Genomic DNA, 15,802 nt, shown 5'->3' with positions numbered 1-15,802 from the left:
GTTACTTTTCCATATCTCTCTATCCTCAGTCCTCCTCTTCATTTCTTCCTATCCACTGTTCTCCTCTCACTTCATCTACCATAGTTTGAATTGATGTATATATATATATTTAATTATGAGCTATATAAATATGAACATATAAAATGCAAAGGAAAATTGGCATATTAATAATAATATTCATATGCCAATTTTACTTTCTGCTGATGAGGCTACTGGATTAGAAGTTTTTCAGGATTATTGATTTAAAATAGGTAGTGTAGTATTTATTTGTAATTCCCTGATAAATTTGGTGCATTTGTTCTTTACTTGGCCCTTGCAACTGCTCAAAAACTACAGTTGACTTTTGCCATCATTGTGCTGTATCAATAAGAATGTTCAAATTTTGCCACCACTGTTTTAGTATTGAAATAGGCGATACCTGGAGGTTTCTATGAAGTTATGTAGCAGTATAATCAGTATTAGAAGAGGCTGATAAACTAAATTTATAGCAATACACGTGTTTTAATAAATTAACTTTATCATGTAGTACGTAACATACAACATTAATATTCAGAGCTTTTTATATCAGTAATTGGCATAAATACAGTATTACATAACTAGTAGTACAGTACACAGTAGTGGAATTGGAGGTTTTTAAATGTGGTAAACAAGCAGCTTGTAGGTTCTAACCACATAGGTTGGTGTATATTTTTCTGTTTTAGCTAATAAATTTGTTTGTTACTTTGAATTTAGAACTGCTTAAGAAAACACAGCCAACGTCTGCTGCCCACTGTTTTGTATCGATAAGAACATTCAAATTTTGCCACCATTGTTATAGCACTGAGTGCGTGACAGGGAAATTTTGGTGTTTAATTGTGGCAAATAGGTAGCTTGAAAGTTTGAATCACGTAGATTGGCATTACAAAAGTTATTATCTATAATAATTACTTAGAACTTACAAACATAATGGTTTACATATAATTTAAACTTGATAGGAGATACAAAATACATAAACCATAAGTTTGATAACATAATACTTATAACTTGATTTTGCAACATATATATATTTAATAACGTAAACTTCATAGCATAATACACATCATTGCTGCATAACCAGTGCATAGTGTTTATTACTGCATTAGGTACATTAGTTTAGTGTAATATTCTTAATTAAATTGAATTTGAATGGAATCATGCCCCAGATCAGAGCAGCAAGCAAAGGGCTCCAAGTAAGGGATTCTGTGGCTCGGGGGAGAACTAGGGGTGGGAGTGGCTTTCCTCTGAATCATAGCCAAATGAAATGTACTGTTTGTTTGATGTTTGAAGATTTATCTGGAATGGGACATGATATTAAGGATGTCTTTGTGTGTATGTTCAATGTAAAGAACATGAGGATATTAAGCACCATGAAGCATTGTTATGGGCCTTTATGAGAGCTTGCACTTGAGCATCAGGAAACATGGTGGCAACCCCCAAGGCAGAATGTGCTGGTTCCACAGGAGCAAGTTGTTGTCAGTGACACTATTGTCAGGGAAACAGGAAATATATTGTGCAAAAAGTATAGCTGGTATAGGACCAGAATATGTCTAGCAGGGGAAAAAGTTGATGATGATAACGTAGAGCAAATATCATCTTTTGAGGGCACAAAAGTAATACTGTTAACCAAGTTGGCACTAATGACACGAAGAGCAGGAGATCTGCAGACTTAATTAACAGGTACAGTGCAATGTTGGAAAAAAGTTGCACGTTGAAGGGGTTTGCAATTTTGCCCAGATATGATAACGTAATCTGTAACGAGTATATGATGAGACTTCTCAATCAATTCGGCCCTGGGGAGATTGTGCAAAGCTCATGGGCAGAATTTTTCTCAGCTTGGTGTGTGCTTGTTAATAGGAGAGACTGCTTCTACAGGGATAGGATACATTTAAATAGAAAGGGTAATTACGAGTAAGAACACGTGCATGTATTTACTTGCTATGCTAGGAGCATGGCAAGTAAATTTGATGAATTTGAAGTGCTGGTCAAGACATCAATTGTGGACACAGTTGGGATATCAGAGACGTGGTATCGCAGAGATATAAGGGATGCAGAATTTGAATATGTGGTGCATTATGTGAACAGATAGGACAGACAGGATAGGATGGATGGGATTATGCTCTTAGTTGAAGCATATAAAATCTAAAACAGTGCATCTGGTTGACATGGGTGGCCAATGCAATGCTAAGTCAGTTTGGTGTGACATAAGCACTGGAAAAGCAAATATGAGAGTAGGAGTGTGTTATAGGCCTAATGACTCTAATGAGTATGAGGAATAACTGTACAAAGAATTAGAGTGGACCAGCAAATCAGAATGTCTTATAATGGCGGTTTTAACTTTCCAGACACTGACTGTAACTTGTGGCTTGGTCACTCACACACTAGCAAGACTTTTATTGATTTATTTGATAAATGTTTTCTGTAGCAGCAGCATGGTAGAGAAACAAGAGGAGTAAGACTCTTCATCTGATTATCAGCAGTGATTATTCATGCAAATAAAAGAACTACAGTAGACTTTCAGAATAACCGCACCTTCGGGGATTCATGATGCCGTTATTTAGATTTTTCCGTTATCTAGAAAGTTTTATTTTTAATATATTTAATGCAGAAATAATGAGATTAAATAAGAAAGAGAGAGATTAATAATGCAATTTTATTAACTTCACATAAAAAAACATAAACATGTTGACGATCCAATGTTATATTCTGCCATTAAATAAGCTTCTACTTACACCCGTTCTATTTTCTATTATTATATTGTTTGTCACTAAGCTTGAATAATTATTAAAGAAGAATTGTTCTTCTTTTCTTCTCTGTATGAGGCTTATTAAATTTAGGAGCCATAGTGAGGGGTTTTTAATTTTAAATAAATGTAAAGCAGTGGTATAATCCATGATATCAGTACAGAATTCACTTTCAAAATGGTGAATTTAACAAATAAACATCCAATCTCAATGTGCCGTTATTTGGGGTGTTGTTATTTTGACAGTCTACTGTACTAGGTGGCAGTGATCAGTGTATTGATGTGGGATTTACTTAAATATATAACTAACATCAAAGGTAAAAGGGTTTTTACTTTTGAAAGGTGACTATAGTGGTTTCAGACAGTTTTTAAATTCTATATTGTGGGACCAACTGGTCCCACTATATAGAATTAACAAATTCTATATTCGTCAACAATTAACAAATTAATCATAGAAGCTAATAGACTTTTCATACCAACTAAGAAATATTTTTCAAGGTTTAGGACTAAATGGATGTCAGATGAAATAATAAGATTAGTGGCAGAGAAGAAAAATTCATGGGATGCATATAAATTATCAGGCAACACAGAGCCTATGGTAGATACAAACTAGTGTGTAATTAAGTCACAAAGGAAGTTAAGCAAGCAAAGGCAGATTAAGCAAGCAAACAAATCTTTGGCAAGGGGTGCAAAGAAAATAACAAAGACTGCTTACACAAACACTAGAAGGAAGGGGAGGAATCAAGTCGTTCCACTTGATATCGATGGTTTGACTGTTGATGACCCTGCTCAGGTTGCTGAAAAAGTGAATGAGTATTTTGCACCTACATTCACACATGAGGAATTCTTTGAATCCAAAAGGTTTATCAAACTCTAATAGGGAGCTAAATGATTTTGTAATAACTGAGAGGAAAGTGCAAGAGAAACTTGAAGTTAAACACAAGAAAGGTATCTGGATGGTTGGGTTCTATCCAATTATATTAAGGAAGGCAGCAAAGGAAATAAGCAAACCCTTAGCCATGATTATGAGAGCATCCTTGGATTCAGGGGAGGATCCAATGGACTGGAAATGTGAAAATATATCCCCAATTCACAAAGGGGGATCAAAGGGTGATCAGAGAGACCAAGATCAAAGGGGGACCAGGTTCTTGACATGAGTAATTACAGACCTGCTAGTTTAATTTATATTCTAAGGAAAATAATGGAGTCACTGGTTAAAGAAGTAATCAGGGCCATCTAGACAAGACTGCAGTATGAGGCTGTTAAAATCATAATTATGGCTAGTCTGACCAATTTGACTGGATACTATGATGCAGTCACAAAGCAACTGGATGCAAAAAATAATTTTGATATTATATACTTGGATTTCAGGATAGCTTATGATAATGTTTCCCATAAAAGATTGCTGTACAAATTGGAGCAGTGTGGCATTAAAGGCAAATTGCTAATGTTATTGGTGGAGTTCTACAGGGTTCGGTGTTAGGCCATTGTTGCTTTCTCTATTTATCAATTATACGGATGAAGGCATATCAAGCTTACTGTCCAAGTTTGCAGATGATATAAAGGCTGGTAGCTCAGTTAATGACAGTAATGATGGTATGCAACAGGATCTAGAAAAGTTAGACAGATGGGCTGAGAAGTGGCGACTGAAGTTTAATATTGACAAAGGCAAAGTACTGCATATGGGTAGTGGAAAATTAAAAAGATCTAGGGGTAACTGTACAGCCAGATATGAAGTTTCTGAGCAGTGCAGACAGGCTGCCAGGGCAGCTCATGGTATACAGGAATTTTGCTAGTAGAGATAAGGAGGTGATTATCCATTGTATAAGGCAATGGTCAGGGCACATCTTGAATGCCATATACAAGTCTGGAGGCCTCATTTTAAGAAGCATGTAGAGATGCTAGAACGAATACAGAGTAGGGCAACACATTTATTGAGGGAAACAAAGGGGTGTTCTTACCAAGAAAGGCTTCAGTTCTGAAAACTGCAATATCTCGAGACTAGGCACCTGCGAGGTGATTTGATTGAGGTGCTCAGCAAGCCTAATGCTGATGACATTATTCCTCTTACTCAGATTAAGCAGTTGAGGGGGAATAATTTTCAAATTGAGGAAAGACGATTGCATTAGCATTAGCATTAGTAGAGGCATTTGATGCAAGAAAGCAAGCTTATGCAGCATCAGCCAAAAAAAAAATAAATAAATAAATAAATAAATAAAAAATAACCACTTCCACTTCACCCTTCTGTTCGTCCGAAATACCTGTCCAGTTGAGCTTTAAACTTATTTAGGCTATCAACTTCCACGACAAGGGATGGAAGTCTGTTCCACCTACCAACCACCCGCTGGCTAAAGGCAAATTTCCTCACGTCTATCCTACATCCGTCTTTCCTCAATTTGAATTTATGCCCTCTCAGGTGATTATTCTGAGCAAGAGGAAGAATCCCATCAGCATTGAGCATGCTCAAAACATTCAAAGCTTTATACACCTCTATCAGATCACCTCGCTGGTGCCTAGTCTCCAGACACTGTAATTTGCAAAACTTAAGCCTTTCTTCGTAAGAGCACCCCTTTGTTACATTCACTAACCTTGTTGCCCTTCTCTGTACTCGTTCCAGCATCTCTACATCCTTCTTGAAATGGGGCCTCCACACCTGTATACAGTACTCTAGGTGTGGCCTGACCATTGCCTTATACAAGGGAATAATCACCTCCTTATCCCTGCTAGAAAAATTCCTATATATCATCGACAATACACCATGAGCTACTCTTGCAGCCCGTCTGCACTACTCAGAAAACTTCATATCTGCCTGCACAACTACCCCCAAGTCCCTTTCATTCTCTACCACTGTCAGTGTAGTACCACAGAGTTGATACGTTGCTCTGGGGTTGCTGTTTCCCATATGTAGTATTTTACATTTGTCAATGTTAAACTTCATTTGCCACATCTCAGCCCATCTGCTCAACCTTTCCAGATCCTGTTGGAGTAGCATAGTGTCAGTAGTGTCCTTGACAACCCTGCCAATCTTCGTATCGCCTGCAAACTAGGGCATTAAGCTTGATATACCATCATCAATATCATTTATAAATACAGAAAACAATAATGGACCCAATACTGAACCCTGAGGAACTCCACTAATAACATTAGTCCACGATGAGCAGTGTCCATTGATTACCACTCTCTGTCTTCTCCCCCTCAACCACCCCTTTATCCTAGCAGCAATTTGCCTCCAATGCCACACTGCTCCAATTTATGCAGCAGTCTTCCATGTGCAACAGTATCAAAAGCCTTTCTAAGATCCAAGTATATAATATCAAAGTTATTCCCTGCATCCATTTCTTTTGTGACTGCATCATAGTATCCAATCAAATTGGTCAGGCAAGACTTCCCCTTAACAAAACCATTCTATGTCCGAGCTATAACTGAAGTCTTGTCTAGATGATCCTGCAGTGCTTCTTTAACCAGTGCCTCCATTAATTTTCCTGGAACAGAAGTTAAACTCACAGATCTATAATTACTTGTGTCAGCCTTTGATCCTCCTTTGTAAATTGGGGTCACATTTGCACATCTTCAGTCTATGGGTACCTCCCCTGAGTCCAAGGAAGCTCTCATAATTATGGCTAAGAGTTTGCTTACTTCCTTTGCTGCCTCCTTTAATATAACTGGATAGATCCCATCCACCCCAGGTGGCTTTCTTGTATTTATCTTCAACAATTTCTCGTACACTTTACTCTCAGTTATTATAAGATTCTCTAGCTTACTGCCAGAGTTGAATACACCGCTGGCATTCCCCTCGCTGAATAACTCCTCATGTGTGAATGTCGATGCAAAATATTCATTTACTTTGTTAGCTACCTGAGCAGGATCATCAACAGTTGACCCATCGATATCAGGTGGACCAATCTGATTCATCCCCTTCCTTCTAGAGTTTACATAAGTAAAGAACTCTTTGCTGTTTTTCTTTGCATCCCTTGCCAAAGATTTCTCGTAATCTGCCTAACCTCCTTTGTAACTTGGTTACAGATCAACTTGTATCTATCATAGGCTTCCGTGTCACGTGTTAATTTGTATGTATCCCATGCATTTTTCTTCTCTGCCATATGTCTCATTAGTTCATCTGACATCCATTTAGGCCTAAACCTTGAACAATATTTCTTAGTTGGTATGTAAAGCCTAGTAGCTTCCAAGATAAGTTCTTTGAATGCTTCCCATTTTGAATTTGCTGTTGGTAACATCATCAGTTGGTCCCACTGTATAGAATTTAAATACTGTCTCAGACCATCGTAGTCGCCTTTACGAAAGCAATAACCCTTCCCTTTACCCCTAATGGCAGTTACCTCTTTGAGTAAATCCCACTTCAGCACACTGTGATCACTGCCACCTAGTGGTTCATTTACCTGCAGATTCTTAATGCATGAAGAATCACTACTGATAATCAAATCAAGAGTATTACTCCCTCTATTTGCCTCTCGAACATGATGATGTAGAAAACAATCATCCAATAAATCCACAAAAGCCTTGCTAGTGTGTGAGTGACCAGCTCCCAAATTCCAGTCAATATCTGGGAAATTGAAATCCCCCATTATAAGACTCTCTGATTTACTGGCCCACTCTATTTCCCTGTACAGTTTCTTATTATACTCATCAGAGTCATTAGGCCTATAGCACACTCCTACTCTCAATTTTGACCTCCCAATGCTTATGTCACACCAAACTGACTCGACACTGCACTGCTCAGCAATGTTGACTGGCTTCACTTCCTTGGATTTTATGTATTTCATAACTAATAGCATAACCCCTCCTCCCTTCCTATCCTGTCTATCCTTTCTGTAGACATTGTACTCCCCAAATTCCAGTTCTGCATTCCTTATATCTGTGTGACACCACGTCTCTGAAATCCCCACAATATCTGCCTTTGATGTTTTGAGCAATACCTCAAATTCATCAAATTTATTTACTAAACTCCTAGCATTGGTGTACACACAAGTATACATGCAAGTATACATGCACCTATTCTTTTTCTTAGCTACCCTAACACAACCCATGTACCCCAATGATTCCCAGCAGTCTCTGAAATATCCTGCATCTTATTTTCCACTCTGCAGCTCATTCCAATAGAAGCAGTGCAAGAATCACTTTCACCTCTGCCAGTGGCTACTGTTAATCTATTAGTCCTTGTATCCCCCCAATCTAACAGTTTTCCGACCCACCTAACACTGCCTCGATAGCATCAGCAAACATTCTTGCACCCTTTCTATTTAAGTGTATCCCATCCCTGTAGAAGCAGTCTCTCCTGTTAACAAGTACAGACCAGGCTGAAAAAAATTCTACCCCTTGAGCCTTGCACAATCCCTCCAGGGCCGAATTGATCGACAAGGCTCTCATAATATACTCCCTCCTATCGTGTCTGGGCAGAATTGCAGACACTTTCAAGTTCAACCCTAATTCACGGCTTTTTTTCAACAGTGACCTGTACTTGCTAAGTAATTCCGCCGGTCTCCTACTTTTAATATCATAAGTGCCAACGTGTACAACTATATCATCTTTTGTGCCCTTAAAAGATGATATCTGCTCTACGTCATCAACCTTTGCCCCTGGCAGACATACCCTGGTCCTGTTCCACTTATCCTTTTTACAAAGCATGTTTCCCGTTTCCCTGACAATTGAGTCACCAACAACTACTAGTTCCTTTGGGACCAGCGCATTCTGCCTTGGGGGCTGCCGTTGTGTCGCGTGATGACCAAGTGCAAGCTCTGGCATTGGTGTGGGCAGCTGAGAGCTTGATGGGCCCCTCACTTTTAATCCTTCGAGGGCATCCACCCTGTCCTTCAAGCGCTCATATAGGCCCATAACAATGCTGAGTTGTCGCCTGATTTCCTTACACTCCTTGCATCGCGCACACACAAAGACATCCCCCATGGCAGTATCATGTCCCGTACCTGACTGCTCCACAAACATCAAGCAAGTATTGCATTTTAATAGGCTGTGATTCAGAGGGCAACTGCCCCCCTCAGTTCTCCCCTGAGCTACAGCACTCCCATTAGCTTGAGCCTTTTGCTTTGCTGCTCTGGTCTGAGTCATTACTTCAATTTAATTTCAATAAAATTTCAATTTCAGTACAAAATTAAAACCCTAAACTTATATCCCAACACAGTTATAACGCTATATTTATGTTTCAGTATCGAGTGTTATCTACGAAATCCCTTCATACAACTTCCGTATAAAGTTAAGTATTAATTATTTATTTTTTACTAATTATTTATGTTACGTAACCCAAGTCGTTATATGTATAGTAAAAGTACAATTTAATTGACAATGAAGTTCAACAAGATTAATTATCTGATTAATTGACAATATTATGTACTATACTATACTATATTAAGCTTATGCTATCTATTTCGAGATATTTTGTATCGCGTAACAATGGCGGCAATTATGAACGGTAAACACATGGATTTGATACCCTTTCCGATACTAAGTAATACCTACAAAATCTCTAAGTTACTTTAATCTAAGTATCGTAAATAGGAATATTAAGCTACTCTAGAAAATAAGTTAATATGCCAATTTAAGCTAATAAAACAGAAAATAAATCAGAAAAAACTCTGTTCCAGGAGCGGCAAAAATGTATGTCCGCACGGCTACTCTCGTCCTCAAACTCCAAATTGCAAAATAGCTGTGCTGAAATTTTCCTTTGGCCAGTAAGTGGTTGATTTCTTGAACAAATTCATATCTGTTGTTGTGTGAAATTGACAGATTAAATAAATTCAAGGAAGAACTAGACAAACTATTGTAGGAATGGATAGGTGAAATGAGAAGTGTTTTTTGTTTTCTTTAGGCTGATGCTCTATACGCCTGCTTTCTTGCATCATTTTATTCTACTAATGCTAATTATTATTCATATCCAAGGAGGTAGAAAATAAATAAATTAATTAAAAAGTAGAAGTCTTAAATGGAATTGCAAATTAAAAAATAAATTAATGAAATAAATTCGTAAGCCAAATTTAGTTTGAACTTCTTCATGTGCCCATATTTACACAGGTCTCCCATTATCTGGAAATTGAAATTATCAAGCAGAGCAATTTGGGTTCATTCCAATCATGTCAACGCTTATGTGAAGAATAAAACACATCTGCATGCTTTATTACTATATTAAATTAGTAAATCTGCAGCTATGAAATATTAACTTTGCAAAAACATATCAATTTATAATTTTAAATTGAATGTGCATATTGTTATCTGGATATATAATAGTAATAAAGATAGACAACTATGAATATAAATAGATTACATAAAATTTTATAAGTGCAGTAGACTCATTGTAAATATACATACTTCAGAACTCCTTAAGTTTCTTTCACTCAATGGTGGGGCTAATGGTTCAAGTTTATTTGGTCGTTCAATTGGTTCTTGATTACTAGTGTTCAGGAGATCTTCCGTTTGAGTAACACTACTGTGTGACTCAGATATACAATCAGTTTGCATTCTTCCTAAAACTGAAAGATAAATCACTGCAATTACTATTATTATTAACATTATCAACTCCACTATTCAGATTACTATGAGTAGCCTAGTGCTTGAAAGGCAATAGATGCTACTGACTAGCTGCAATTCTACTTGTTAACACGAGTAGATTAACATTAAGGACATCAGCACCACAGCCTTCAAAAGTCATGGACTAAACATCAAAAACAATAATCTGAAAATTTTTTTAAAACTGTTATGAAACTTATATGATTACAAATTAGCAGTTTAAACCAAAAGAGTGCATTAATAATAAGAAATAACGAGTACAATTTATCTATCAGGGTGTAGAACACATAATATGTATATAAATATATTCAAGGTGAACTGCTGAGTATTCATGGTAACAGAAGAAAGAAGTAATGTAAATAATTCGAAACCAATATACAATTTTAAAAAATCTAGAGTTATGTGTTGCCTATCAATACTGTATCTGTCCGTGAAAGCCATATACACATTTTTTTGGAATTCATGTTCACATTGAAACATCTTTCATTATGGATACTTGGCTAATTTTTTGTTGTTAGATTAAAGTTAAATTAGTGTTAGTAGTGGCAAATGATGCATGAAAGCAATCATATACAGCATAAGCCAAAAAAAAAAAAAAAAAAAAAAAAAAGGAAAAAAAAAAAAAAAAAAAAGGAAAAAAAAAAAAAAACTTCCTATATTACCTGTTCATCCCCTCTAACAGTTTCTCCAGTTCTTCCTTGAAGTTATTGAAACTACTTACATCTACAACACCAGCTGGAAAGTTTATTCCACCAATCAACTACTAGCTGGCTGAAGGTAAATTCCGCACATCTACCCTGCAACAATCCTTTCTCAATTTGAATTTATGTCCCTCATGTGTGTAGTCAGAGCATGAAGAAGGTTTTTCTCAGCACTGAGCCTTACTTTTCCATTCAAAGTCTTAAACAGCTCAATCAGATCTCCTCACAGGTCTCCAGATACTGCAGCCTTTCCTGATAAGTGCATCCTTTTGTTCCTCTTACTAATCTCACTGCTTTTCTCTGCACCTGTTCTAACAGATCCGCATCCTTACTAAAATGAGGCTTCCAGACTTGTATGCAGTACTCAAGATGTGGCTTAATCTTTCCCTTTACATTAGGACAATCACCTCTTCATATCTGCTGGCAAAATTGCTATATATATATCTGTATATATTGACAAAACCTCATGAGCTGTCCTTGGCAGCCTGTCTGCACCCCACAGAGAACTTCATATCTGACTGCATAATTAGTCCCCCCACCCCAAGTCTTTTTTTGTTCTCCACTACTCTGCTTGTGTTACCACACAGTTGGCACATTAATCTGGGATTACTGTTACCTACATGTAGCATCTTATATTTGTCAATATTAAACTTTAACTGCCACTTAGCCCATCTGTCTAATTTTTATAGATCTTGTTGCAGTACTGTCATTACTGATTACTGTCATTAATTACTCTGCCAAACCAGCATTAATTCAAATTTGTTTTAATTTTAATGTTTCTCTCTTCCTATGGTATTCTGATAAAGAAATGCTACTCTATGCTTATATCATTTTCTTCATCATATTATTTTGATGCCTGCATTAAAACTATCCCCATAGCTTTGCTAATTTCTATGGTATTTAAATTAAAGGCAAAATTATACGGAACACCAATCAAGTTGTTAGATGAACCAAACTAAACTGAATACCCACAGTTACCCAAGTATGCACATGCTTGGGTAACTCTGGGGAATGCATGAAGATTATACCCAGGATTACTTAACAGTCCCACCATCGTGAAGGTGCAAGCAGAGGATTTATCTGTCACAGACCATCTGGACTTCGCCAAAATTAGGTCCACTTGACTTGAATGTCACCCAAATATCTCAGAGAATATCTGAAATATTCTCTCAGATATGTCAGACAAGCTGTACTTGCCACCTGAGAGTCTAAAACGCTGATGGAACTGATATTCAGGTGACATTCAAATCAAGTGGACCCAATTCCAGAGAAGTCCGGATGGTCTGTCACAGCCAAATCCTCTGCTTGCACCTTCACGACGGTGGGACTGTTAGTAATCCTGGGTATAACCTCCATGCACAAGCACACTGTGGGTGACCACCCAGGTATGAACCAACGTAAGTAGGTGTCGAGGTGTGGAGCCCACACCACACCACATGGAGGAATGCCGCCCCTCTGTGTTACCAGGCAATACTAGGTGGTAGATTACTCTCATCAACCGGTGCAATACCACCACTTTGCTTACTGGAGGCTTGAAGTGGTGGAACCCATGTTTAGTCTCCAGAGCTAAGTTCCGGTCAACCCTTCCCCATCTCTTCCATCATGCAGTATGACATGAATTTTAAGGTTATGAAGAACATTATGGCGAGATCCAACCTTACATTTCGAGGATACAGCTCTAAAACTGTGTTCGCAGGTGGCTGCTAGTTAGTTCACCGGACCAAACCTATTGGTAACTCTTTAGGAGGCTTCCGGAACAGCTAGTGTTTAATCTTGCTACCTCTACTCTGCCAGATAGTGACTGGAGAGAGTCCAAGTAGTGTATATGCGGGGGAGGGAGGGCATTGTCGAGGCCACGTTATGTCAAGGATCTGGGTATATTCTTACCATGCATACGCAATATCCAAAAATTTCATTACTTCATACAGCATATCCCCCCCCCCACTTTTTCTTACTACTGAATACACCATAAATTGTCAAACTAATAGAATAAGCTTATCTGCGAAAAGATCTAAACCTCCCAAACATTTCCTAATTCATTTCACAAATATACATGGTCTCAATTCTAATCTCAATAATGTCCATTTCCACTTGCAGTCTGCCACACCCCATGTACTTTTTTCTGACAGAATCTCAGTTATTGGTTGATTCAACTACTGCTCATCTCAGTTGCCCAAATTATTCGCTGTACGATTCCTTTCGTCTCAAAGGTGGTATTTGTGCATATGTCCGTTCCGATATTCCCTGTCAGAGACTTGGTAATTTGGAATCTCCTCTTTTCGATCTTCTCTGGCTTAAAATCTCTCTACCTCATTGTGTCAAATTTATCTGCTGTCTCTACCATTCTCCCAACTCCACTAATCACTTGAAGCTCTTCGACTTCCTCTCTTTGCAACTTGACTTTCTCCAGTCCAACTTTCCTAACAGTGAGGTAATTTTCCTTGGTGATTTTAATGTTCACAACTCCAGCTGGCTTCCGTTTGAACCAGCTGGTCGAGATTCACACTGAACCAGCTGGTCGAGATGCTAAGGCTTTTGCAATTACTAATGACCTTGCACAGATTGTTCATTTACCTACAAGAATACCTGACAATCCTAACCATACAGCAAACAAGCTTGATCTTTTTCTCACAAACAACCCTTCTAAGTACACGGTCAAAGTCAGTGGTCCTTTAGGCACCTCAGATCACAACTTGATGATTGTCTCTTCTTCAATGGAGCCTTTATCTCATGGCTATTCCCAACCTCATATTGTTTGGCATTATAGGTGACCCCCGCTTAACGCTGATAATTTGTTCCGGAAGAACAGAGCGTTCAGTGAATCAACACTAAGCGAGCGGCGCATTCCCATAAGGTAACATATGTATTTGTGAGTTGTGGTCGGTGCCATAGGATATTTCCTAATCAATAATAAACAGTAGTGAAAAAGTGATGCACAAATGTCAGCCAAATTATTTAATATTTAAATATTTGTACTTATAAAATATTCTGCATTATATACATATATAATTATGTGGTAACTACTTTTGTATCAAAATTAAACTTAAAATTCCAATTAAAATCATGAATTTAATCGATCTAAATTGATTTTAATTGATTTAATTTAATTGATGAATTTAATCATGAAAAATGTGTCAATTTTGGGTTGAACTTTGGCCCTCTTCAAAATAAACTAAAAGGGGTATTAATTTTAAATCCCCTGCAGCGTTACCACCTAACAATAGTCAACTGATCCTTCGCTTCTTTGAAACCTGGCATGTTTTTTTCTTCTTTCAATAAGAAACTTCTATTAGGCATTCGTTTCCATAAAAATTTGTAATAATTTGTAATAAAACACATAATACCTCTCTTCAATAATTTTAAGTTCTTTTTTGAAAGTTTTAGCTCCTTGATCTGCACTTGTGGATTCTCCCTGGATTTTAAATCTATTCAACCAGCCCTTACCAGTTTTAGATGGTTCCACATTTTTTTTTTTTTTTTTTAGGTGAGTTTTCTTCAGATCAACATATTGGCTAATCTCTTCCTCTCTCTCTCTCTCTCTCTCTCTCTCTCTCTCTCTCTCTCTCTCTCTCTCTCTGTTTATAAGATTTAACTTAACTGAATTCTGCAGTGGATATTATCTTCAAAAATAGGTTAAAGTCTTTCCATTACAATCCTAATAGCCGGCCTAGTGCTACTTGGTTGCAGTGGAACAGCTATCTTTCCCGGTGCTAAAATTAATTCTTTATTTTTTTATAATTGTTCTTACAGTTAAACTTCCAAGTCCTAAATTATGGCACACATCCGCTTGTCATTCACCGGAATCGATTCACTTCAAAACGTCTAATTTAATTTTCAATTTCAGTCTTTTTCTTACATTTATAATCTTCGTACTGCGCCTAGACATTGTTGCTTTTTCATTCTTATCGGCCATTATTAACTCTTCGAAAATGTAACTGCATTAATTACGATACAATGTTCAAGTAAACTGTCCATTACGCACGATGTCTAATACTGTATTGCGTGATGACTAGACTTCGGATAAATGCATATAACACAAAAATTACAAGCAATATACTTGATAATTTTTTTAAAATGTTGATCTCGGGATTAGCATTAGTAGAGGCATATGATGCAAGAAAGCAAGCTTATGTAGCATCAGCCAAAAAAAAAAAAAAAAAAAACCACTTCCATTTCATCCCTCCGTTCGTTCGAAATACCTGTCCAGCTGAGCCTTAAATTTGTTTTGGTTATCAACTTCCACAACAAGGGATGGAAGTCTGTTCCACCAACCAACTATCCGCTGGCTAAAGGCAAATTTCCGCACATCTATCCTACATCTGTCTTTCCTCAATCTGAATTTATGCCCTCTCAGATGATTATTCTGAGAAAGAGGAAGAATCCCATCGGCATTGAGCATCTCAAACCATTCAGGGCTTTATACACCTCTAGCAGATCACCTCGCCGGTGCCTAGTCTCTAGACACTGTAATTTGCAAAACTTAAGCCTTTCTTTGTAAGAGCAACCCTTTGTTCCATTCACTAATCTTGTTGCCCTTCTCTGTACACGTTCCAGCAGCTCTACATCCTTCTTGAAATGAGGCCTCCAGACCTGTATACAATACTCAAGGTGTGGCCTGACCTTTGCCTTATACAAGAGGATAATCACTTCCTTATCCTGCTAGAAAAATTCCTGTATATCATTGACAAGACACCATGAGTTACTCTTGCAGCCTGTCTGCACTGTCAGAGAACTTCATATCTGCCTGCACAATTACCCCCGGGTCGTTTTCATTCTCTACCACTGTTGGTGAAGTACCACAGAGTTGATA

At 37.6% G+C, this 15,802-nt stretch overlaps 1 protein-coding gene across 1 annotated transcript in view; it reads right to left on the bottom strand.

Annotated features, from left to right (window-relative positions):
- Nucleotides 1-15,802, bottom strand: part of LOC150089558 (uncharacterized) — a 185,746-nt gene that overhangs the window by 43,983 nt on the left and 125,961 nt on the right. The window contains exon 6 of the mRNA XM_090390029.1: nucleotides 10,094-10,254. Within this exon, the coding sequence (XP_090246155.1) occupies nucleotides 10,094-10,254 (161 nt within the window). The remainder of the gene's footprint in view (nucleotides 1-10,093; nucleotides 10,255-15,802) is intronic.

The sequence above is a fragment of the Mastigoproctus giganteus genome, chromosome 2, assembly GCF_048544385.1.
Source record: "Mastigoproctus giganteus isolate SK-2022 chromosome 2, ASM4854438v1, whole genome shotgun sequence".
In the NCBI taxonomy this organism is placed as follows: Eukaryota; Metazoa; Arthropoda; class Arachnida; order Uropygi; family Thelyphonidae; genus Mastigoproctus; species Mastigoproctus giganteus.
Note: the sequence above shows the minus strand (reverse complement) of the source record. Positions and strands in the feature narration are given on the sequence as shown.